This window comes from Python bivittatus, unplaced genomic scaffold, assembly GCF_059951505.1.
Source record: "Python bivittatus isolate LINGU-HERP-01145 unplaced genomic scaffold, Pbiv_v1 ctg000680_np1212, whole genome shotgun sequence".
NCBI classification, from domain to species: Eukaryota; Metazoa; Chordata; class Lepidosauria; order Squamata; family Pythonidae; genus Python; species Python bivittatus.
The window spans coordinates 7036540-7062303 of record NW_028277095.1 but is presented as its reverse complement, the minus strand read 5'-3'; the positions used below and the strand labels follow the sequence as shown (position 1 = coordinate 7062303).

The 25764-nt window shown below is 46.3% G+C and overlaps 1 protein-coding gene across 1 annotated transcript; it reads right to left on the bottom strand.

Annotated features, from left to right (window-relative positions):
* Positions 1 to 1191: 1191 nt before the first annotated feature.
* DUSP2 (dual specificity phosphatase 2) lies at positions 1192 to 8064 on the bottom strand. Its single transcript, XM_007436971.4, has 4 exons — positions 7620 to 8064; positions 5823 to 5953; positions 4141 to 4360; positions 1192 to 3114 (listed from the first exon to the last, which is right to left on the bottom strand). The coding sequence occupies exons 1-4, from the start codon at positions 8005 to 8007 to the stop codon at positions 2900 to 2902; spliced, it is 954 nt and encodes a 317-aa protein (XP_007437033.2). The 5' UTR covers positions 8008 to 8064; the 3' UTR covers positions 1192 to 2899.
* Positions 8065 to 25764: the final 17700 nt, after the last annotated feature.

Below are 25764 nucleotides of genomic sequence, written 5' to 3'. Positions count from 1 at the left end.
GAATTAGATGGCTCTATCCCTCAACGAAATGTTCATTAGTTCTTCGTGCTCTCGACACAAGGTGTCTTGGATCTCAGTCCAGAGGGACACCACTGGGTAGAGAAAGAACTCAGAGAAGGTGAGTTGCTGGCTTCCAGAGACTGAAGATCCACACCACTCAGAGGTCAGCTGAGCTCCAGGCCAGCCTCAGCTGAGCTCCAGGTCAGCCAACAGGAAGAGGAGAAGGGCCATCATTTTCCACCGTCCTCTTGCAGAATCTGTCCACCGCAGGGATGGTCCTGCGGCCTCCCCACCTAACACAGTTCAGTGCTTCCAAAGCACCAAGGCAGTGAACCAGAAGGCAGTGCTCCATCTAGCCACAGGTGTGCTTGGGTGGGGGAATGCAGAAGAGGCTCAAAGAAGGCAGGGACGTCTTCAGAGGAGCTCAGATTGCATGCCTTGGGTTTCAATCTACTGCATAATGAAATGTGTTGAGTGTTGGTGTTTTGTAGCCCCAGTCATTCTGATTAATTAACCACAGTTTATGGGCTATTATGTGTGAACGGGGTCATTATGGCTTGTTAAATAAACCATGATTTAGTGTGTGAATCCCACTGACAAAAGGCAGCTCCTCAAGTTCCATCAAGTCAAGGGAGGCTGTGTTGGTTGGGGGGGGGGGTAAACAACAAAATGTGAGTGATGTCACCCAAAGGCTACCACTTAGATATTTGTGCCAGACCACAAGTACATAATAATGGCATCTTAAGCAATGACCTCATTGTGTGCATCGTTATTTTGAAATCATTGTGGTTTGCTGCTATCTGGGCCATTAAAGATACTGAGAGTTCTCTAGGGGGCTCTTCAATAAGGATTTCAAAATTGTGGCCCTAACATAGTTTAACACAGTATGTTGTGTGAACTGAGTAATGTGGTTTATTCAACTGAGGTTAAGCAAACTATGGCTTAGAGTGTTGCACAAACACAGTCTACATTATTGTATTCATAAATACAAGGGGATGCTTAGAGTTGGAAGTTCCTGAACAGGTGGAGCTTTGATGATACCATTGCTGCCACCATCGATTTTTTTGACCATACCCCGTGGACATTCCTCTTACGCATGCCCAGGACAAGCTGTCACTAACCATCCAGGTAATAAATAAAAGACCATTTCCCCAACCAAGCAACCATTTCAAGAGACACATCCCGCCATATAAAAAGTGGTTGTTTATTGCAACAGGTGATAATAAATATAAAGTGCAGAAGACATTTTAAAATCAATGTCTGTCAAGAAAGAGGTTCTCCTAATAGCACATACATGGAGCAACAACTGAGTATTGAGTTGGAGGAGAGAGGAAGGAAGGAGGAGGAAGAGAACAGTCCCCCACTGCTCCTGACCCCCAGGATGGTTCTGCTCAAGGGGAAGAAGGACCCTGGATTCTCCCCCTTCACTTTACAGATGGTGAAGCCAACCTTCATCCCAGAAACACAATTCTGTCCTCCAACATGTAGGAATAGCTGTATCCATTGCAGATGGTGCTTGTCAGTTGCTGGCTGATCTGTACTAGGCTACAGACTGGAAGGTGCCAGACTATGCTATTTGGGCTGGGAAACCATGGCAGGTTTCACACGTGGCACTAATGCGATTTTGGTGTGCCCAAGCATGTTGTGTGAACTCAGCTATTGAGATTTCCAATCCAGGGTTTAGGGCTTAGCATCCTGCAGCCAACTGAAGACAGTCAGAGGGAGATGCCTAACTAGCCGTGCGTTTACTCTCTAAGGAGCAAGCTCGCCTGTTGCTCAGATCACTTCAGTCTTCACGGCTTCAGTGGGATTCCTTGACTTCTTTTTATGCCAGAAGGCCATAAGAAATGCGAAGGGAGCCCCCATTCCTACAGCTAACCAAGACACTAAGATGTCTAGCAGAGAAGGGAGTAAAATGGTATTCCTTAGCTAGATGATGCTATTCCTCATTTAGACATCTCCTCCTTAGAGGAACTAGCAGGGGCTCCCAGGTAAATGTCAGTCTTTTCAGACTGAGACTAGTTTTAACACAAATAAACCTTTAGGGATCAACATCATTAAAAAATACAACATATGTCACTTTAAAAAGGGACATTTGCATGTTGATATTACTGCTGCCCAACGTAATGGCCTACCATGGTAATTGATGACCAACAACAAAGCAGAACGTTGGCTTTGGGCAAGGAACAAATTCAGCTGTACAGTAATCTGAACCTCCTCCCACCATCAAACTCATAAGACTATCAGCAATCTGAACCACTGTTTTCACTGATTTTTTTTTATATATATATATATAGTGACTTTTTAAAAAATGTGGCGATTTTGGTCTGTAACTGGAAGCACTCCGAGGACATTGGACTACACCTCAATACACCCAGGATTAGTCCCCTGGCTAGAAAGAGTTGTACTGTGCCAAGTCTGGAGGACCCCAGAGGGAGACCCCCTGGTTTAGTCCACTGAGGCAAAGCATCGACTAGCAGTCAATGAGATTCACTTGGACGAAGTAAAAATAAATAACATTTGGCTCTCTTAGGCAGGAAGAACAGGCTTGAAAACGGTTCACCAAAGGGGCTGAGCAGTTGCTTCTGATGGTGCTGAACCTGCTCATCTCACATTTCATTTCTCTTCATTTCCAGCTTATTCTCTTTGTCTTTCATAGTAATGAAAAAAGTCATCACGGCAATTTCACACAGCAAAGAGGAGAAGTCCAGCGGGTGGCCAAAACTCCCTTCCTCTTTGGGAATTCGTTGCGACCAATGAGTGCAATAGAAGAAAAAGGAGGACACCATTGCCCAGCTCATGGCCCCCATCAGGGATGTAAACAGGAATGGCCCCCCAGTCTGTGGTCCGTAGAAGCAGGGTGGCCTCCTTCTCTGCAGAACAGCCAGGAGCTGCCCGGCTAGTGGCACAGCACCTCTGTCTCAAACTGCAACAGCTGTCCCATGAAGCCGAAATTGGGTGAGATGACCCCCCGGCGCTGCTTGATGAAATCAAAGGCTTCTTCCAGGCGCACCCGGCGGCTCTGGATCAGGTAAGCAAGGCAGATGGTGGCTGAGCGGGAAATGCCAGCTTGGCAGTGTACCAGCACATGCCCACCACTGGTCTTCACAGAGTCTGCAGAGAGAACAAGGGAGGAGGAGAATATCAGAGGTGGGGAAGACAGTCCTTGCTATAGGAAACCACCATGCCTAAAAAACCCTTGGGTCATTTTTGGTAGCACAGAATGGGGGTGATAAGGTCTTACGGCCCCACCCGGCAGGCGTAATGCTTGGAAGGATGGCAAAGGCAAGCTTTCTGCCCACATTTGACCAAGGAAATAGCTTCTCATGTTAAAAGTCACCTTGGTAGATCAGGCAAGGATCTTTCTCAGATCACCAGCTGTTCCATAAAGTTCACAAAGAAGATGCAGGAGCTTCTATCTCTCCAACTGCCCTGCAACAAACTGGATCCTGAAGTTTAACTGCCTCTGTATGCGCAAAGCTCCATTTTTAGCTGTTTCAGCTCTCCTGAAGACACAACCTCCATAAATGGGTCCAAAGCTCTGGTCTCATCTTTAAGAAGAACAAGCTGGCCAAGCTGAGGTTGGACTTCACTATGTAACTTGAGTTGGATATGGGTTGCTATTGTATCACATTTCATGCATGACAAAGTCCTCTGTTCCACTGGACAGTGTAATATATTGACAACCCAAAGAGACCTCAAGATAGTTTAGTTATCTGCAGATATTCTTAGGACAGCAATGCGCTACCAGCATCCTGAAGATGCACCCCCCCCCCGCCAGCATGTCACTAGGATCCACCTTCAAGATCACATCATCAATATTTGGTGGCAAAAATGGCCAAATTCCAGCAGCGTGATTTCCATTGGTTTTTTAAGATTTAGAGTGATTTAATTATGGCAATGGGGATGGTTTGCTTCTGGAAAGCTTCCTATTATTATCCCCGTCTTTACCCCCTCCATCTGAAAGATCAAAATGGACCAACTAATTCAGACTCATTTCTTCCAGTGACTTCACCATATCAGCAAATGGACGCCTGGCATTCTTCAGAAGGCCAAGAGGCTGAGTTACAGCCCTCCAAAATTGTCCACTCTGTCCCAGGTTATACAGGAACAATGGTTTCCCTGGCTTATGGCACTTACCAATGAAATCAATGGCTTCCTGGAACCAAACGCTGATATCAGCCATGTGATTGTCTTCTACTGGGATGCTTTTGTACAGGAAGTGTCCTTCAAAGTAGTTGGGACAACTGGAAGAGACGTTAAGGACCGCTGTGATTCCCAGTGACTCCAGCACCTCCCTGTTGGAGGAATGGTGACAGCTACCCAAGTAAAGGAAGGGTAGGATCTCCACAGGTCCATCCTGAAAAAAGAAGATCCAGAGAACGTGGTTCAGCCTTTGTGTCCGTTAATTAGATGAAGACAGAATTTGTATGAATCATGCACAGAAGTGTTGAACAGCAGCTGCGAGAGGGCCAAGAAGAACCGTTTTTCTCAGGCTTCATTCTCCTCTCTCTACCATGTGCTTTTTCAACTCTCAGACCATTGGCCTATCTAGCTCCAGGGTTTCAACCCTGACTAATAGCATGTTTCAAGAGTTTCAAGCAGTTTTCCCAGCTGTCTCTGGGAAGCTGGGGAGCAGTTGGGACCTTCCTCCTGCAGAATTCTTCACTGACATCCCCAAGAGCCATAGGATCCACTTGGTGGGCTAAGCCATCATGTGATTGATTCACTTTTACTTCTGCTGTGTGAATCTAACCACTGGGATTGTAAATCATGGCTCATGGCTTAGTTCAATATGCAAATGTAGAGAGTTGTGGTTTAGCCCCACCATGTGAAGCAAGTCATGGTTTACAGTGTAATGCATGAACCAGTTGGCAGGAGAAACATAAAAGTAAAACCTCTATTCATCATATCCAGGGGAAGACTAGGGGAAGATCTGCCCAGAGGCCATCTTTACACAGTCAAGCAATTCTTCTGAATGAACCATGGTTACACTAGATTTAAGTCTACAGCCCTTCAGTGCAGCTTTACGGATGTCAAATAAGACACATGGTCATATCATATACAGTTGGGTCTTACTTCCAAATAGGAAACACAGGGCTACAAATGAAGCTCGTTTTTGTATGTGGCATGAATGTAAGATTCAAAAAAACCCTGAAGAACTCTTGAGTAGATGAATTGTTGCAGATCATGGTCAACTTGCCATAATTCCCCATTCAGCAAAATGAGAAGAAGAACCTCAAAATGTTAGAAGGAGGAGGAGGAAGTGTTACTATTTAGGGCAGCTGAGTTTAGTAACACAATTCATTAACTGGAGATTTAATTAATGAATAGATGACAGCTGAGAATTAAAGGGACTTTTATTTTTCTAATAAATATTTTGGTTCTGGTATATCCTGCAATTAGGCCATGAAGGAGGAAACATGAAGAGGCAAACCTTCATACCCCCTTGGTTACCTCCAAGACACTCCTGCATGGAGACTGTTGCAACAGGCAATTAAAGCATAATTAATTGATTTAAAAGGATTGTGAGATGTGACAGCTAAAATCCAAGCTCTGGTTCTGACCAGCTCCAAGCCTTAAGGAAAGGGTGGACAAATAAAGTTAAATAAATATCACCCTTCTTCCGTGGCAACTGTATTCCACCGTGTGAGCAATCATTTCACCAGGGATTACTCACCTAGTGAAGTCTAGACAATTTAATTAAGGAGTCCAGAATATTAATTTTTTAAAATATTTGCTTGGGGAATTACAGGTGTGTCAGCTGGTCTTCAGCTTCTCCTTACCCGTTTGGTCTACACCTTCCCAGTTCAGGAGCCTACCTGGTCATACAAGGGAGTCACCACTTCTGGGCCACTGTCTTCAGGGCTTCTCAAGGCTGGGGAAGGCGCCAGGAGAGGTGGTGCCACTGCACACAGTTCTGGGAAGTTGGCTTGGAAGTCTTCAAAGCCACCTAAATGAGAGACATTGGAAGGAAGAGGGCTGTTTAGTTGGGAAACAGCGTGTAATAGCACCCTCCCGGGCTATTCTCTTCATTATGGAAAACCTGGTTAGCTGTAAGCAGGACATCCTTTGTTCACACCTAAAAGCGTAAGACTTTGCTGGAGGAAGCCTTCAGTTTATTCTGAATGACTAAGCTTTGCTGGTGGAAAGACTCAGATTTTTTTTTTTTTTAATGTCAAAGTGCAGTTTTATATCCTTCAGTAGTTACAAGGATAGGCCACAGCAAATGCTCTGACCAACGGAGTAGAAGCAAAAACATTTTAGGGTAGCACAAAGAGTTCTGGGGTGTGTTGTTCTTCACATGTGTACTTTGGGCCTAAGGAATTGACTTCCACACTTCATAGAGGAAGGATCGAGGGATGACACAAGACACAAAACCTGTGACCAGCACACCATTGTGAGACTGAAACGGTGTGCAGTAATTTACACCTCTGTTTGATTGTGGAAGAACCCCTGCAGATGCCCCAAAGTACAGATCTAGGCAAAAGGATCACAAATCCAGTTTAATTCCTACTACAAGATCCAGCAGAAGTCTCCTTGGAAATCAGAATGAAACATGTCTGCCTGAAATCTGGCCCTGCTACTCCACTTTTGCTGAGATTGGGCGTCCATGCCTTTAAGGAGGTTCCACACAATGCGAAATCCATTTATGATCGGAAGATAATGAAAACCTGCACATCACCGTAATTGAAGATGCTGCTGACTCAAAAGTTTACAGGAGCAATAGATGCTTATAAGAAAACCAAACCTGAAGCAAGGGTCTAATGGAAAATATTTCACGGGTCAGCCAAATTTGGAAACTTCTAAAATAGGTATGGTAGGATAGCTAAGTTAATATAACCATCAGGGTGTCCGCACAGTACAGAATGGTCAAAAAAAGTCAAGTTGACAACCATGATGGTACAATTGAAGCTGTGACACACATAAAAACCGAGTGGGACATTCATCACACCACCGCAGCTGCCATCTTGACTTTTTTGACCATGTGGACAACCCTGATAACCATTATGCTTTGGTTCTGCAAGAATTTCTCACCCTTAAAGGAGAGACCAAGTCCTACCATCACCAGCCCCCAGCAGATCACCCCCGTTCTATCTTTCCTTGAAGGTGCCTGTGAGAAAGGCTGAGTTCACACAACTTGTCCTACTCGTCTACAATACACCTGGGTACTTTGAGGTTCAGACAGTGAGGGACCAACCCATCATCTGAGCTGGTTTGTTCCCAGCAGCCAAACCAGAGTTGCCTGTCTAGGCATGATGTGTTATGTGAACCCATGGCACAATGTGTGGTTAACCCTGGTTTAGGGTTTAGTGTGTTGTGTGAATCTGGCCTGTGTGTGTAAAAACAAAGGCAGCACATTGAAGGGTTCCAAACAAAAGTCAGTTAACGGTAGGATATTCTTACCAACAATATTGTCAGATATTGGTTATCACTGCCCAATAATATTATCTCCAGAGGATGGAGAATAATCCCACCCAGCCCCCTTGAAGTCCTCCTTTCCTTCTTGTTCCCAGCCTTTCATTTCTGGCCCTTAAAAGTCCCTGCCCTCCCCGTTCCTCCGGTCAGGACTCGCACAACCGCACGCTCCCCTCGGAGGCTCCCGCGACCTGGCTCACCTTGCAGCAGGTAGAGGTGCGTCGTGCCGGCTCGCTCCTCGCGCAGCAGCGCGCTCAGCAGCAGCCTGGCCAGGCTGTCGGGCCGCAGCGCCGAGGCGGGGCCGCCGGCCTCGTCCAGCACCACCAGGTGCGCCAGCTCGCCCTTGCGCAGCCGGGCCAGGAGCGCGCGGTCCGGCACCAGCCACTCCAGGCTGACGCCGCTGCGGCCGCGGGAGCGCCGCCGGAGCAGCCCGTTCCAGTGCACGGGCCGCGCGTCCAGCAGGTGGGCCTGGCAGTAGGCGAGGAACGGCCGGCAGTCCAGCACCAGCGTGCGGCCGCTTTCCTGCGGGTCCCGCAGCAGCCGGGCCAGGCCGGCGCTCTCCAGCGGCACCACCTCCTCGATCACCATGCCGGGACGCAGCGCGGAGGACGAGGCGGAGCGCGCGATCTCCCCAGGCCGGCCAGGGATGCCCGCGCCAGTTCTGCCTCCCGCCGGCCGGGAGGGCGCTTAAATCGCCGGCCGAGCCCCGCCCCGGCGCGCCGAGGAAGGCAGCCGCGTCACCGCGGAACTCCCTGCCTGGGCACCGCCCCTCCCGTGCCGCGCGGGGGGAGCCCGGCGCCCGGACTCCGGCCTGCGCCCCTCGGGCAGCGCCTCCCGCGCGCGCCTGTGGATCTCGGCGTCGCCCGGTGCCGGGGTTCGGCTGCTGCGCGGGGCAGACATACCCCGAGGAGTGCGGCTCCCGCGCAGCGGAGGCCAGTCGTCTCACCCCGCAAAAAGCCGGTCCTTCTCCCGTCCGCCTCGGCTCGCACCCGGTCGTGCGAGAAGCCCCGGCTTGGCGTGGGCTGAAGGAAGACGCTGCGCTGCAGACGGAGATCCGCCTGAAAGGAATGAGAGGGCTGGGGTCCCCGGCGAGGGGCTTTCAAGGGGCATCTTCCCGGAGGAACGGAAAACACGTCTGAATCGGGTTTCCCGCAGGTGGCTCCCGCCTCGTGCTTAATGAGGAGCCTGAGCGGAACCGATCTCGTAGCAAGACTCCTGGCCCGGAGAATGGGCTTGCGACATATCCAGAGCTTTCCAGCAACGGTCTTTCCCTTGATTTTTTTTTGGGGGGGGGCAGGTGGCAGGGGTGGCTTCTGTATGGGCTAGGAATTGGCTGGATCCCGTTCCTGACTTCTGAAAAGTGGATCCCTTTTTCAAGTGATTCTCCCAAATGATTTTACCTTCAGTTTCATTCTGGGAAAAACCCTTATACAGTCCTTACCTGGCATCTCTTTCCCACAGGAAAAACAACAACAAAAAAATCATTCTGAAATTATCCCCAATTTAGGGGGCACTTGGGGGCTTAATTCCCTCATGATTCATGGTTTCAAGTTGGAACTGAAGTCTGTTTCTCCCTCCTCCTGGCACTCCCTCCGGCCCCAGTTCCCTTGCCCCAGAAAGGCAGTTCCTGAGGACTCACCCCCCCATCTCATCCAGGCCTGACCAAGTGGTGAGCTCTGTCTAAGTGAAGCAAGCAAGGAGCCGGGTTGGTTCTAACCTTCATTAGATTTGGGGAGAGTTGTGTGAATCCTGCCTGGGTCGTTTTGGTTCACTGTATTGTGTAAATCCAGGTGAATTCAGTACCCAGGTGAAACGTGTGAACACAACCCAGTTTCAATTTTATGCACGGTCTTATAATCCAGGATAATCTGGACCAGAAATGTCAGGATTTTGCATTCTTGATAGAAACATGGAGGGTGCGAAGGACCACTGTTTCTTCTTCTGTTTGCTCCAGAGCTCCTTATTTTTGTGATTCTCATTTGGTCTAAGTTATTGAAGGTCCCATCTTACGTGATGGAAATGTGTGTGAGAGAATCAGCTTTCTAACTGAGTCCTTTTGCTCCCAGGATCCTCTTGGTTCTTCTCCCTTCAGCCGTGTTGCCCAGACTGGTATTTGGGATTCTACTGAATTACACTGTGAGCCCACTTGACTGATTTATTTTACTGGAGTCAACAGCCAAAGACTGTTGGAAATAAATAAAACAAAAACCAGTTATCCACACTGATGTTCATCCTCCCTGTTGCAAACCACATGAGGTATAAAGGCACGTCAAGCTGATTTGGAGGAAGGAAAGAGAGAGGTGATTAGGAGGAACTTGCAAAAAAGGTGTCTTGGTCCCGAGAAAGAGGGACAGGTGAGAAAGAAACTCCAAGTAACCCCGCCTTGATTATATTCCGTATAAGATGGGACAGAAAGAAACTGGGACAGGCTGTCAAGATTCTGTGATTCTACCTTAATACAATGAAAAGAATTCCTGGAATCCCTCCCATGCCTGTTTCCTGACCCGGCCTACCTTGACGGGCTGACATTAGGCCAGGATCTTCTTATTTAGGCATTGTGGTTCTGTTCTCACCTAGGCCAGCTGCCTGCCGTTTAGGACGTGTCGGAAGCAGGATCAGGCTTGGCTTTTTTAGAAAGAGTTTACTCTAGGCAGCAATGGGAAGCTGGCACAAGGGATCGGCCTGGCCTACCCCCAGTAGGTGGCGCTGCAGACACTGAGTCACCCAAAGATCTGCCCAGGTGTCTCCCAAAGGACCTGGAACCACAAGATGAGGTTCTACTGAGAGCATCAGAGATGATTTATTACTGGCAAGAATATAGATGAGGCCCACTCGCCAGATTCTAGACCAGAGTTTCTCAGCCTTGGCAACTTTAAGATGTGTGGACTTCAACTCCCAGAATTCCCCAGCCCTTACGATGGCCAAGGTTGAAAAACACTGTTCTAGACAGTTTACAGATGTTAAAAAAACATGACAGGGCCTTTCAACAAAATAGCAATGCATTACAATCACTGTTGTACACCACGTGTACTCCGTTCCAAAGCTGCTGTGGAAGGGCACTGTTCAGAATAATAAAATTGGGAGAGGGGAATAACAACTCTGGAGACACGCTCTTCCATACTGCTACTGAGAAGGTGACCCTCTGGGTTCCTGTTCCCCCATCTCCTGGAGGGTGGACATTTGCAGATTCTGGTGGGAACAAATGATCTTGAAGGTAAAGAAGTCCCAACTCATATAGGATTTTATAGGGAACCATCAGCCCCTTAAACTGGGATGTAATGGAATGTAGGAATGACCTTGGGAGACAGGGTGAAGAGACGCTGCCTAGGGAATGGTCAGATAAGAGAGGGCGTAGCCCACAGCTGCACAATGGGTGGGGCAAGAGGCTCAGAAGGGACCCTCCCTAGTTTCTCAGGCTGTAAAGGAGAAGGGGGGGGGGAACTGTACTTTCAGACTTGCAAGATTCTGTTAGTGCAGCCTTAACAGAAAGGAGAAATAACTCATCTGGTCATATTTCCTGTCTGGTCTGTGTAGTAAGGCTGATATGGGGCCAGGAATTCAGCTTCCACAAGACAGCTGCAGCTTCTGGATCGTCTTCAAGGGTCGTCCTATGTAGAGCAAATGGCAGTAGTCTACCTGGGAGATGACAAGGGCGTGAGTCACATTCCTCATTATGAGTTTCTATTATGTGTTGAAACAAAAGCTATTTGGATGGCTGAGAAAAACCCTGCGCCGTGCTACATAGCGTGAGCCCAGTGCTCATTGCTCCCCATATGGCTGGGTTCACACAATACACTTAACCCAAATCCAAGATTAACAAAGACAATTGCTGTCTTTGCATAACGTGCTTTGTGCAAATAAGCCATATTATAGCTTCACCGGATGGCCCGGTTCACACAAAATTGTGTGATTGTTGTGAACTATGGTGAATTCAGGCAAGGTCAATCAAGGCGATCAGAGATTGTAGGCAATCTGAAGAACAGATACCAGTCCTGATTTCATTGGTGAAGAACAGCAAAACAGTTTGAAGGGCTGAAAAAAGATGTTCACCAAAAATGAAAAAAGAAGGAAAAAGATTTTGCTGGGCGTACTACGGAAAAACAAGCTGTGGATCCAAAGCTAAAAGGAACGCAGGACACTTCAGGTGGGTGGGTGGGTGGGTGGCAGGAGAAACTGTGGAATTAGGGTGGCTGCAAGCCCCTATCAGGGATTGTCTTAGAATAGGGAAGATTATTACAATCATAATTTTTATTGTGAAAAATTTAATAACACCTTAGAATTTAAATCAAAATAGTGGGAGAGTGAAGAAGGGAAGGGAAGTGAGAAGGGGAAAACGAGAAGAGACAGGAGAGAGGAAGTGAGAAAGGACAGAGATGAAATTGGGGGGTGGGCTGCACAGAGTGTAGTCAAAAAAGTTAAAATGGTGGCCTCAATGGAGCAATTGAAGCTCCGCCCATTTTTATGCGCACAATGCATGTTGAAAATGGGTGGAGCGTCAATCGCCTCGTTGTGGCTGTCCTTTTTTACCATGCTTTGCAAATACTCATACAGCAAATGGATCTCAAATGGAAATTTAAAATTTTCTTTTTGGGCACCTAGATCTGTTTCTGAACCTTGGCAACTTTAAGATGAGTGGACTTCAACTCCCAGAATTCCCCAGCCAGCATGCTGGCTGGGGAATTCTGGGAGTTGAAGTCCACTCATCTTAAAGTTGCCAAGTTTGAAAAACACTGACCTAGGGTATTGGAGGAGGTCAAGCCCCAGTGAAAGCTTGGACTTTACTTAACGTGGATCCCTTTTCTTTCCTGCCACAAGCCCACATCACAGACGTTCCCTGACGCAAACATGTGGCTGGTTCATGTGACCCACTAGGCTGGGTAAAATGAGACGGGGCATTTGTGGTTCAACGTGCAGGGATCCAGGCATGGTCACGGGAAGCCACATGATGAGTGACTGCGTGCCTTGTCAATCCAGCAACTGCTTTATTAACTCAAGCTTATGGTGGAGCATCCTGGGGAGAGGGAACACCCAGTTGTCCCACTACCCAATCATTTGTTTTATTGTGTATGTTTACTATTGCATCTATGCTTTTCAAGTCTAAATGGGTCTGAACAGCTCACACCCATGTCTCTGACTGGCTTTTATGAGTGTCGTAAACATATCATTCATGGATGATCACCCATTGATGAAGCAAACCCTAACTTTAATATACAGTTCTGGGTTAGGTTTTATGATTCTGAAGGCTGAATTGTGAAAGGAGAAACAGAAAACTCCCCTGTTCATTTTCTGGCAGGTAACCTGTTCTCCCCAATCGCTATCCACTTAAAGCCACGTTTTCCAAATTCTTGCCCTCTGTCAGCTCTTCAAGGTAGACCAATCTAGGAAATTTCAAAGTCATGCAGGCTAATCCTACTTTTATTATAAGGTTATGGCAACCGAATCTTGCAAGTCTGAATGTGCTTCCCCCTCCCTCCCTTTATCTTCGTGAGAACTAGGGACTGTCTTCCTTGAGATGCTTTCTCAGGTTACAGCTCTGGCCCAGACTCAGATTTCTTTTATCTGACCATCTTGGTTGCAGCTCTTCCTCCTATTCCTCAAGGTTATTCTTTCTTCCCATTACACCCTCTAGATCTGCCAGGATGAATGACTCTTAGACTTCCCAATCAAAATACCAGTAGGAAATTCTATTCCCACCATATCTGAGTTGGGCCACCGAGAAACCTTTCTTCTCAGTCTCTTCCCTGCGTTGACCACATCGGAAGGCACCATAACCAGGAGGGCTGGTTCAATGCAGTCCAGTAGCCATTCAGACATTTCTAATATATTATCAGTTGGTTTCTACGTGTTTTTTCAACTTCTCTCTCTAGGATACAATCCTTGGATTTCCTGTCCTCCTGCTGTACATATTTGTGACCCTTCCCAATTAATCAAGCCATCTAAGTAGCTGTGATCTTTTTCTGGGTGCCAGTGAAGCACTCCCCAAAAGCCTGGCACCCCAGTGTTCCCAGAAACATTGCCATGACTAAGAATTCTTCATTCCAAGTAATACAAAGACATTCTTTCCATTCCGGTGTGTGGAGACTTCCGAGCTACCAACAAACATTTATCAGCTGTTTGCAAGCCAGGCCAAACCAAAACAAGGTTATATTGGCAGCCTGAGTCAGGCCGTGCAAAGCCATCACTCACTCTCAGAACATCCCTTCTGTTGGCCTGGCACCAAATACGTTTTTTTTTTCCAAACGTTTCTCTTCCCCTTTCCAAAAGAGCAAGTATATTGAAAGCATGTGAACCTGATGCGAGTGACTAGATGAAGAACTGCAGCAGAAAACAGCAGGGGAAAAGAAGAGACCGCCCCCACTTAAAACCAAACAAACCCAAACCCAAATAAAAAGTAAAATCCAAGCCTGATGTAATATCCTCCAGCAGTTCAATCAATCTGCAACTCCTCCTCCTTGACTTCAGTAATTCTGCTTCATTTCAGTGGTAGAAAACTTCACTCCCACTGTTTCGACCGACAGCTTTCACAGGAAACTTCCCCACCCCTTTGTTCAAAGCACCGACCACTTCCTTTTTCAATTCAGTATCCTGTACCGTTTTCAGCTCTCCCCCCACTCTCACCTGGTGCCCTTCAGCTATAGTTTCCTTTTCAAGAAGCAGAAGCTTGGCCCCCAAATTAGTCAGAAATTCACCATTGCTTCTTGGCCTCTTTCCAGCTGCAAAAACTACTAAGTTCCAATAAACTAGGTTCATCCTGCCCTTTAGTAGGTGTAGGATCCGGTGCAATCCGGGTTTCTTTGGTGCCTTGCAAAGTTTGAGGCCAGGCCAAATGAAGTCTACATTGGCCAAGAAGCAGGAATCCAGGTCATGAAATGTAAGATGGGGTCCGACTAGGGGCATCCTTCATCTAACCATAATTGTGCTCTAGTAACACTTATGACATTGCCTTGTCCAGGGATAAGAGAGCCTAATGTTCTTATGAGCTACATCAGTGCAAAAGTAGTATCCCCCCCCCCCTATTCTGACACTGTCCAAGGTCAGCCTCCAAGTGGGCAAAATGTGCTAGGGTTTGTCACCCACCTGCCATCTGCTCTGATTGGCAATGGTTTGACAGACGGCTAGACCCACAGGCTTCGCTATCTGTCAAAATTGGCCCCCCACCCCACCTCCACTATGCTTTCACCTGCATCCTCTTCCAGTCTCCGGGTCGACTGCCCAGGCTGGCAGAGTTGGGAGATGAAGGGAGAGAGGAAGATATGGATCCCCCAAGTCTCTGAGTCACTTTCCAGCTTAGAGACCTGGATCAGCCTGAATAGCTGACAGCCCAAAGAGGTGAGAGATTGGTGTGTACGGGTGTGTACACGTGTGTTTTTGTGTGTGCTAGAGAGAAAGTCATTTCATCTCTCTCTCTCTGCCACTGCATCCTGCATGTCAGCTGTTGTTGGGGTTGCTTTCAGCAGGGGTTGAACACGGTTCTAGAAGAACGGTAAACCCAGCTGCTATTCAGGCTGATTCAGGTCTCTGCTGGAAATCTGGCTTGAAGATCTGGTAGGTGGACAAGGAGAACCCAGTTAGCAAGAGACTGGAAGGGAAGGGGCATACCTGCATCAGCCTTGAATGGCCAATAAGCATTGGGCTGAGCCCACCCCTCTCCAAGAGATCACCTGACTGTGACACCATCAAGAGTTCTTGAAGATCTGAAGACCATCTAAGGCTGTCTTGTGGATGAGGTAGAGGTGAGATGAAGGCAAAGTCATAAGAAGCCAGCAGAAATAAGAGTTTGCCAGGGCATGTCCATACCATGGTTAGGTGCAGGTGAGGGACCCAAAAACAGAGGCAATGAAACAAAACAGGGATTGAAAATGAGGACAGCATATTTTGGGCTGGCAGAGTTTCTGCTTACTCCAGGATGAGTGGAGAACAGCTTAATTGGGTAGTGGGAAAAGTCCCTGAGTTTAGCAGTAAGCAAGGGTCCAAACTGAGAAAGGGCCTGGTGATCAGCTAACTCAGAGTTGCAGACGAGACAAGGAGAGCCAACTCTAAACCTAGCTTTAACCCTAGGGAAGCCAAGCAAGGCCAACTAAGTTAAAGTTGAGCAGTGAGCAACTGTTTGAAATAAAGGCCATGCTGTCCAAAACATGCATTGTTCCAGAATATATCAAAGCTTAACTAAGAGTTTTTCAAGACTTTCTTGGAGGATCAAAAACCTAGGAATCCAGAGACTCATTTAATCCCACAGGACTCTTGCTGTAGGCTCAATTGCAAGTGGTTTGGGCTGCTCTTAAGGATAGATGATTTCTGGTCTCTTATCTTTTTCTGAATTTCTGGCTGGCCGGATCTCTCTAGCTCCTGCCTTCATAATCCTGTAGGCAGGATTACCTGCTTACATGTGAACTGGGGAGACTCAAGATTTGCCCTGCTTTCTGGTACTCTGAAGATCTGCTGATTCAGAATCCATCATGGAAGTGGAGCCTTCCTTGGAGGGCATGAGTTAACCCATGAGAAAAGGTGGTAGGAAAAGTTTGATATCAGATTACTCAAGGCCATGGATGGAGCTACGTAGATTTGCAGGGGCGGCAGAATGGTCTGCCCCATTGGATAATTGCTGAGGCTAATGCACCAGTAGAAGCCCATTACCAGTCTCTGGACTAACGTGGTCCCACTGCACTGGTTTTTCCTTGTTATGGAATCCCATTCTTCTGATTTTCTAGGTAAACAACTAGCAAGAAGGCATCTCTTTTCTGCAGCTGGAGGAGTGCAGCCTGGGCCCAGAGAAAGGGACAAACAAATGGACAGCTATAATAGCAGAGAAGAGAAGAAGAGAAGACACAAGCAAGGAAGCACCTGGTTTCTGTTAACATGACCTTTAACAGGAGACAAGAGAGTAGTGGAGAAACAATATTAACCTCCAAAATCACCATCTAAGAACCCATAGCTCACCCAGCTTATCAAATGCTATTTTATCACACATGGAAGAGAAACAATCCAAGTATCAAGAAGCCCCTATTCCACCCAACCAGACAGCTGGTTCTCTGGGGAGTTGTCCCACTGTTCTGGTGGTTTGGAATTTTTTTTCTAATGTTCAGTCAGAATCTGCCTTTCGGTACCTTAATCCAATAGGTACTAACTTTATGTCTTGGGACAAGAGAGAAGAGAAAAGAAGCCTCTTTTCTTTGACCCCTCTTTATAAGCTTGAAGAGTGCTAACTTTGTCACCATTTCTGGCCTGGTTTATACATCATGCTAAGTCAGATCTTTTTAAACATGGTTTGGTGAAGATCCAAGAAGCAAACAAATATAAAAGGGGAGTTTACATTCTAGTGCTGTAATGGGACCAGTGTGGTTGATTATATCATAATTTCCCAGAGCTTTGTTCATCTTATAGCTGACTATTATAAGTGCCCAATAAGTGCCTTTTTGATTCTTGAATCATTAGAAGTAGCCCACTGCCCTGCTGAGATTACAACAAAGAGGTGAGTGCAGAACAAGCGGTCTCAAGGTCTGGCCAAAGTTCTGTCTGGGCTCTTGACCTCAAAGCCCCTGCTTCAAATACACACCCAAATCTGCTCAGCTGATTCCTAGGAACAATCCCCAACATGGCCAAATCTGAAGTGTAAGCAAGGATTGTTCCCTTCCCTGTGCTGTGTGTGTGCCTTGTTCCTCAAGAAATGTCCCGGCTTTCTGAGTGGCCACATGGTTCATGGTTCATTGCTGTTTCCTCCCATCTCCTTGCAAATGAGAAGGCCATGGGGAAACATAGCCAGCAAATGAAGGAGTCACAACTCTTCTTTCAGGGTTGCTTGAGTGGGTCCTTCCCCCTATGAAGGACAACCTCCCGGAACCTGAATGGGTCCTTGCACCCATGAAGGACAACCTCCTAAAGTCAACTCATGTTGAGTTCCACGTGAGAGCTGGGCTGCTCTAGGGAGGCAGGCTTAAGCCCACGAACTAATAGGCACCTGTGGGAAGAATGGGGCCAGACAGGGATCTTTGTACTCCTTTGCATCTTGCTTCCCAGTCTGCACCTTAGCTAAAAAGCTAAACATTCCAAGTCAATGACATTGGGACCTACGCCCTGGGTGGGGTGGTGCCTCCTTTGCTGGAAAGGTGCTTGCTTCACTACAAGCCACTAAGTTGAGTGAATGAATGGGAAAATGTGTAGCCACGAGGCTGAATGGGTTAAGAAAGAGCATTGCTGCTCCTTCTTGCACATGGATTCCACCCCCCCATCCCAAGTGATCTCTCCTGATAATTACCTAATTGGATCAATTCATGGAGGACAGTTTGTTCTTCTATCATAGCTTATAGAAAAGCAAATTACTTGGCACGTGAAGTGCTACAGACAATACTAGATGAAGTAAAACCAGATAATTCACTGGAAGCACTCATGAATCTAAAGTTTGGCAATTATGGATACATAATGTGGAAGCAAATGACCTTGAGAAGACTCTGTTGCTTGGAAAAATCGAAAAGGATAAAAAAGGGAGGATATGATAAATAGTATCATGGATCTGATCAGCATACACTTACAAGAACTCAAAAAAGGAAGGAAGGAAGGCAGGCAGGCAGGCAGGCCTACTGGCAGACAATTTTGGGTATGGTATCCATTGGGTTACAAAGAATCCAAAACAGCTAAACAACTGAATAATGGTACAGTAAATAACAAGGGAGAATTGCCTTTACAGCTTACTTTGACAACTTGCTGTTGGAAAGAAACTGCTGGGTTCAATGGGCCCCAGTCAGATCCAGCAGGAGTCTTCTGATATGCAAAGACAGAGCACCAGTTTCCATCAGAAGTCTTCTCCGAAACGGGGAATGGCCCCTTTTGCTAAGACACCACTTGGTAGGGGTATATTAAAATATACAAATAACACCATCCATCATATTTATAATGGGAACTATGGGTAGACATTCAGGCATAGTTTTCCAAGAGCCAGAGAAGTTAGCCGAGTGGTCTTAGCCGCCTCATAACTTGCATGTAGAGTGCAAACACTTCCTATGGGGGAAAGGGAAGAGAATTCTTAAAATTTTGTAACTAGAATGCAAGTTCCAGCAGAGTCCAATTGTGTCCCTTGCTGCACACCAATGAATTCCTAGTTTTAGTTCCTCTTCATTCATGCTGTCACATTGTTTAAAAACAGAATATACATTGCAGCTAGCTAAGTTTAAAAATAAAGATTGCACCACTGCTCACACCTGCATCGGTGCACAAAGAAAAATAATGGCTGAGGAGGAAGCAATTTTTGATTTCCTACCTCCCCCTTGCTGCCCCACCCCTGGACTCAAGGCAGAAATCCAATAAAAGTTGCAGAACTGTTTTAGAACTACTCCTACTGGTAAGAGTTAAATGTGGCTAACTGGGGTTAAATGTTAAACTAACTGTGGCTAACTGGGGTTAAATGTTAAAGAGTTAAATGTGGCTAACTCCTACTGGTAAGAGTTAAATGTAGCTAACTGGGGTTAAATGTTAAAGAGTTAAATGTGGCTAATTCCTACTGGTAAGAGTTAAATGTGGCTAACTGGGGTTAAATGTTAAACTAACTGTGGCTAACTGGGGTTAAATGTTAAAGAGTTAAATGTGGCTAATTCCTACTGGTAAGAGTTAAATGTGGCTAACTGGGGTTAAATGTTAAACTAACTGTGGAACTGGGGTTAAACGTTAAACTAACTGGGGTTAAATGTTAAAGAGTTAAATGTGGCTAACTCCTACTGGTAAGAGTTAAATGTGGCTAACCCATACGGGAAACCAGATCTCTGCATGAGCCAAGATCAAAGTAGTGTGAGGACAAAAGGTGGGAGCAACAGGTTGGGTGTGCCACATGAGTGAGCCAGGCCTGGGATGAACCACTGGTGTTGATTAGCTCCCCAGTTTGTGGTTTTGTTTCTTCTGTCTTCTTCTAAAGCATAACTATAAGAAAAATGCATTCTCAAATAATTCATGAAATAGCCACGGAAGGCAGAGCTTATGCTGATCCACAGACATCCTTGTGCAGAAGCTATTGAATCTGTCCTTCCAGAACCAGGAGCAACAGAAGGTAAGAACTTCCTCAGAAACCCTCAGCAGTCACAGCTCTGGTCACCTTGAAGGCACCAGCAGCTTCCAACCAACTTTCACAAGGTTTTGCAGCAACGATGCCCATGTGCTGCCTACATACTGAGGGGGACCGTGTGCTGGATCCTAGGACAGCCTGATGCCCTATGCCAGGGATGGTGAACCTATGACACGCGTGTCAAAGGTGACACACCAAGACATTTGGGGTGACACATCAGCGTTCACCAGCACCCAACAACAACTCTTCTCCCTGTTTGAGTTACCAAAGAAACTGAGTTTGTCTTACTCGTATTTCATTTTTGTAATGATTTGACGTTTCTTTATATAATACATAGCACCACACAGGATTGGACTGCCTTTTTTCAAAATAAATGAATATGTAAAGAATTGTTGCTCCTTTGTTCGGGCTGGGGGAGGGGGGGTTGACAGGCCAGCAGAGTCAAGTTAGGCATTTTCCGAATTTTTGACGCGCCAAGCCCAAACGGTTCGCCATCACTGCCCTAAGCTATTTCATTCCATCCACAACAGCAATTGGTCTTCTGGCCCACACGGCAATGCAGGTGTGATTGTGCGTCTCCAGGCCTTTCAACAGTCTGTGATTTATGTTCCCCGCGTTTATGACTCCGCCACTCTGCTATTACTGTTGCTTTTGCACCCTAGACAGGAAAGGAAGGAGACCCCTCGAAACCCAGCACCCCATGGCTGCCTTAGAGGACCGGGATCTGCAGCAAGGATAAAAGTTTAAGATTTGAATCTCAGTGAGATGAAGAGTCTTTGGCTAAGCAGGAGGACCAACCGGAGTAGGAAACGAGAAGTGCCAGCTGGATATGGACAGTGTCAGCCTCACCAGATCTGTAAGGATCAGCAGTCTATTCAGGGGTGTCTGCAGGATGTGATGAAAAAGCCATTTTGCAGACCAACCCCCCCCCCCAGGTGTGTTCAAATTCCTAGACGTGTTCCCCTTATTTGCAAACTCAAATAAAATTCTGTTGATCTGACCTATTTGTGCATTTTCGAGCCAAACTCTAAACTCAAACTTGGCTCCCATCTGAAATTCACACGTTTCTGGATTTCTGCAATGCAGTCTGTAATTTTTCATATGTTATTCTAGAGCTCAGCAGCAAATTGGATGCTGGCATAATTTACTGGCTGAGGGGTGTCTGCAGAGGGAGAGGAAGCATGATCCTGCAGCTAAAAAGCAGGCTTTTGCTTTAGATTTGTCTAGTAGGCATTTCCTTCTGGACTTGTCAAAAAGAAAAAAGTCAGAAAAATGCATTTGGAAAGAGAACCATGAGTATATTGCTCAGCTGGCTGGTTTCCAGTAACTGGAAATCCCACCCATTGCTGGATTCCTGCTCTCTTCAGCCGTTGGAGTGCCCTGGAGGCTCACCTGGGCTTTGGGACAACTCTTGACATTCTTTAAAGAAAAATGTTTATGCTACAAAAAGGGTGAAGGGCACAGAGTAGCCCAGGCTTTTTTGGGTGCTCTCTCCTGGTCAGCTGGAATGTGTGCTGGTCAGTTCACCCCGAGCGTTTGCAACTATCGGGGAACCTCAACAAGATTCATAGCTCCATGCAGGTTGGAAGCTGAGGTTCTCCTGCCAAAGCTGGTGCCCAAAGCCGAATTTTGTTTTGGTCATTTCTTTTGACCCAGAGGATCAGCCATTCTGGAGGATAAATAAAGTTTGACGTCTGGGACTGTTGCATAGTCTAGTTAATTCAGTTTTGTTCCATAAATGATGGTTACATAGTTCAATGCATGATGTAAATGCAGTCTAAAACTCCTGCCAACCTCTCTGTTGCTCTAACCATGCCACTCACCACCACTCGATTCAAGAAACTTGAAAGTGATGGTTTGCTGAAGAAAATTGGTCTCTTTTGTACAATGAAGAACAGATGTTGGTATCTGAGTGTTCTCTCTTCAAATAACATGGTGCCAGTGCAGAACGAACTAGGATCGGGTACCCCAAAACTAACTTAGATTCAACTAAGCCCCACTAGTTTTTGTCCTTGGATCCTACTGACATCTTTGCTTCTTCCTCATCTCCCTGCCTGACCCCATCTTGAGAGTCAGGGGTCTTTCCTCAGCGGTTGCCCCCATGATTTGCTTCTCAAACTGTCCCAACCAATTTACAAGCGGTGCTTTTCTTCTGCAGAAACCAGCAGCTGGAACAACCTCTCCCTTTCCGTGCACCCCGTTCTTTTTCAGAGGCGTGTCTCTTTGCCGTGATCCAATGACTTTGGGAATTGCACCAGGCAGGTGTCCCCAGTGCAAAGTGGACTCCTGTTTTTTATCAGAACCGCCCTCAGATCACATGGAAGACTCCAGAACCACCCCAGATGCACGAAGGACTCTGAAGCTTGAATTGCACCACGTTGGCTTGGAAATGATAATTATAGTGTCAGTGAAAAGGCTGTTGTTATATAATTGCTTGCCCTGTTCATACTGGCAAACAATTCAGCAGCTAATTGCAGAAACTGCAGAGAGCTTAATGAGAGGAGTTCGCTAGGAAGGAACCAAGCCCAGCCTGGAATAATCACAAGTGGAATGCAGCCTGTCCATCTTGGAGAAATTGGAGAGAAAGCAGCATCTCCCTCGAGAAATGCCGGTGCGTCACCTGGATGGTCAGGTAACCTGAAGAGAGTGGAAGGAATGACTTTGCAGCGAGAAATGCAGATTCCAGGTGCGAAAACCAAAGACCTGCACAGCCAGAAATGCACAAAAGCTTACAGGAATGCTACCAAGGATTTCTCCAGCTGTGTTGGAATAGCGGTGGAGAAACGGGGCGGCCAGGTTTTAAATTAACGATGGAAAATCTGTGAGAAGATCCATCAGACTGATATTGGAGAGCAGTGTCAATTGCTTGCACCATGCAAACAAGAGGTGGATTCTCCCCAGAAAGCAGATTTGCTCTGGGAGGTTAAAAGGACGGTAGTTGGAAAAAAGCAAAGAGACTTTTGTAATACGCAGAAATGTGGCAGAGTTTTTCCTAAGCCTCTTTGACGTTGCTCTTTAACATCTGCAGAATTACAAGATGTATCGGGGGGGGGGGGAGCCTGCATACCCATTTCCTGCAAGTTTGTACATGCTTCTATAGTTTTGTATGTGTGCAGGGTTGTACGTTTTTGCACATACAGCGTGCATGCTTACACCTGCATTTATGGAATGCGCGTTTGCGAATCTCTGAAGGACTGGGTGCTCTCTTAGTGCTTGTATGCATTTGGTCCAGGAGTCATACATGGATGTTCTAGTGCGTCGCACAATATATTCTATGCAAGCACATGCCCAAACTCAGATCTTACTACAGTATTCAGTATTTCTGCATACTTTCTGCCTGCTTGCATATTGTTGTGCGTGAATGTTTGGCTACTCCTATATTTTATTTCTTAAAACTCTGGTGCATTTTGGAGAGGCATGCACATGCACAGAGCTTTGCCCGTCATGTGGAATATGAGATTCGTGGGCCTTGCAAATTAAAGGATTCGCACAAACGTGGCTGCTGTCAAATGCATAAATGTGGTGTGTCCCTGATGCAGGCGTTCATATTTGTGTGCGAGAGCCTTTGTGAGTGTGTGTGTCTGCACCCATATGTATCTGAGTACCCTATACATGTCTATTTGTATTCTACTCTGCACACATGGGTTGGTGGGCTTTGTGTCCATCTGTTGTTGCATAGTTACAGTATTTCGATCTGTGTGCTTACGTGCAAAATGAAAAGCTCCTAAGCTATAGGCAGAAATAGTTGTGCATGAATATGCTGTTGCTCATAGGACATATGAATATTTTCCTATTTGAATATATGTTTGTTTTTCTCCAAGAAAATCAGATCCACTAACTCTGAGTTGGCCAGCCACATCCCATTCTTAGGAAGTTGATTGTCTCTTGTTCAGAGATAACTTTTGCCTCCTCCCTCCGTTTATCGTAATGGTCCATTTCACTTCTGCTTTAGTCATGGATGGAATCTGTGGCATCTCTCCTGGAAACCCTAGGATGTTGTATCAGGATCATCTGTTGCTGTTCCCCATGTGGCTTGTGCAGAAATGACTCGAGTTATGGAGGTTGTGGGTTCTCCACCTTGGGAGGTGTTGAAGAGGTGGACAGCCACCCCTCAAAAATAGGGTAATTGGTTTTCCTGCACATTGCAGAATTGGTTTAGGTTATTCCTGTGGTCACATCTTTCCAGCTCTGCAATTCTAGGATACTGTGACTTCCAACGGCCCCTCCTGAATACCTTTTTTGGATTTATGAACCTCCAGCTCTTTGCAGTGAGCATCCTGCTTTAAGAGTCTGAGCCCAGTGTGCTGGGTCAGATTTATTGATTTAGCCCTTATGAAGACCAGCAGGTTGGCTGAGGATAATGGAGCCCTACTTAGATTTGCAAGGGATAGGATTTCTGGAAGCTATTTAAGAAAAGGTTCACATTCTTACATTTCTAGTACCTGCTCACAAGGGCAATTTTATGGGGTCCCGGTGGGGAGCTCCTTGTGGAAATCCTCCTGTCCTGAACTTTTAGGGGTGTAGGAGGGCATTTCCTCCTGGGCACGAGTGGAGGAATACCGTAATATATTATGTGCTCTGCATGGAAAATGAACGCTAACTCCACAGGTCTGATGGAATTCAGGTGGAAAATGACAAAATGGATCTAGGACAGCAATTACATAATATTCTGCAACAGACTTGTCATCATGAGTCTTCCTGAAACACCCAACGATGTGGCAATCCTGCGGAATGCTCTCCCCCCTCCCTGATGGCTTGTTGGGTAGCTCAGGAAGGGCCCTTGCAGGACAGAGTCACATCTCCATGAAACTCCCTCCTCCTCCTCCTCTTCCTCCTCCTCCCTGAGATTAGCAGGTGCCAGCCACGGACATGTTTTTGATGGGAGGGACTGGAAAACCACAAGGAAGGTGCAGACACCCTCCAGTGGAGCTGGTCTTGGCAGCATCCACAGAGAGGTCAACCAAGTTAAGATGGCAGCTGCTTGAAAAAGTGGGCAGGGCTTGAGTTGCAAAGGTGTGGCTCCATCTTGACTTTTTTGACACCCTTCCCTGTCTCCCACCCTTGCTTTTTAAGCTGCATTGAACTCAAGCTCTTTCCCGTCAAGATCCGGTTATACCCTGACAGCAGGTGTCCTCTTTATCTTATGTTGTTGCTATTAATATTAGGATTAGCATTAGGATTAGTATTGCTGTATAATCAAGCCAGCAGACTGGACAGTGGGAAGAGATTGACCCCAAATTGGATTTTTTATTAAGCAAACAACATTCTTGTTTATAACGAGCCCCCCCACCAGGGCACAGTTCAACCCTAATCAAAATTAACAGATCAAAATTAACAATGAAAATGACACAAAAGCAATAACATCGATATACACAACGATATCCAGTATTTACAACCACAATAAGAAGTTACGCTTGCCCAAATCTTCCAAAATGACGTATGGCTGAACATGGCTGTAAAGTCCCAAGGATGAAATGAGGAGAGCATTCACATCCTTATCATTTCAGAGGTCAGTGCTATTCATATGTATGGATGGTATCATTTCAGTTGCACTTGGGGACTCTGCGATGCTGCCCGATTGCTAGCTGAAGTCCAGGAGAACGTCTCAGCACCAAGCAAGTCCAGCAGTTGGTTTTCAGCAGTTGCAGATCTTCTGACAAGTAGCATCTCTAAGCCTCATGGCATTCTCTATCAGGATGGAAACGTGGTGAGAACTCCAATTCTCCATTCATCATATTCCTGAGGAATAAATTGACTAAAGAGGACAACCCCAGCGCCTAGCTTTCTTTGGTACTTATCAAAGCCCCAAATGGCCCAAGACAGCCATTTATCTTGCTTCCTTCTCTAAAAATACCATTTTTTGAACTGAGATTCTTAAATCAGGTGCATGGGCTTAACTACCATTTTAATATCCCAGAATATTAAAGCGTTCTTCCTGGAGCATTCTGGGAAAGTTACATGAGACCAAAGGCACACTGGGCTTCTTGGAACACTGTTGATTTCTGCTGGTTGGTATGAAATAAGCCTTCCAGGTGGCACAAATGGAGGAAGAGATCCCTGACAAACAAGTAACCTATCAGAGGACATTTTGTCCAGACCTCCCCCCCCCCCCCGTTTCCCAGAGCTGGTTCTGGGTTCAACACAATTAAAACCCAGAAACTTTGTTTCTAGATCAAACTAAATGCCTTTCCCTTATCCAGTTGTTACTTATCAGCTGCAGTCCGTGAAATGCCACTGAAAAGATTATAAGTAGAGCATGACCGAAGAATCATGAATGATTCTATCCATCCCATTTTTAT

What these genes read in the sequence shown, in the direction of transcription:
- DUSP2 (XM_007436971.4), bottom strand. Translation starts at nt 8,007, where the DNA reads ATGGTGATCGAGGAGGTGGTGCCGCTGGAGAGCGCCGGCCTGGCCCGG. An exon ending in GCACCTCTACCTGCTGCAAG is followed by an intron (nt 5,954 to 7,619) that starts GTGAGCCAGGTC and finishes TCTCTCATTTAG; the next exon opens with GTGGCTTTGAAGACTTCCAA. An exon ending in GGAAGCCATTGATTTCATTG is followed by an intron (nt 3,115 to 4,140) that starts GTAAGTGCCATA and finishes TTCTCTCTGCAG; the next exon opens with ACTCTGTGAAGACCAGTGGT.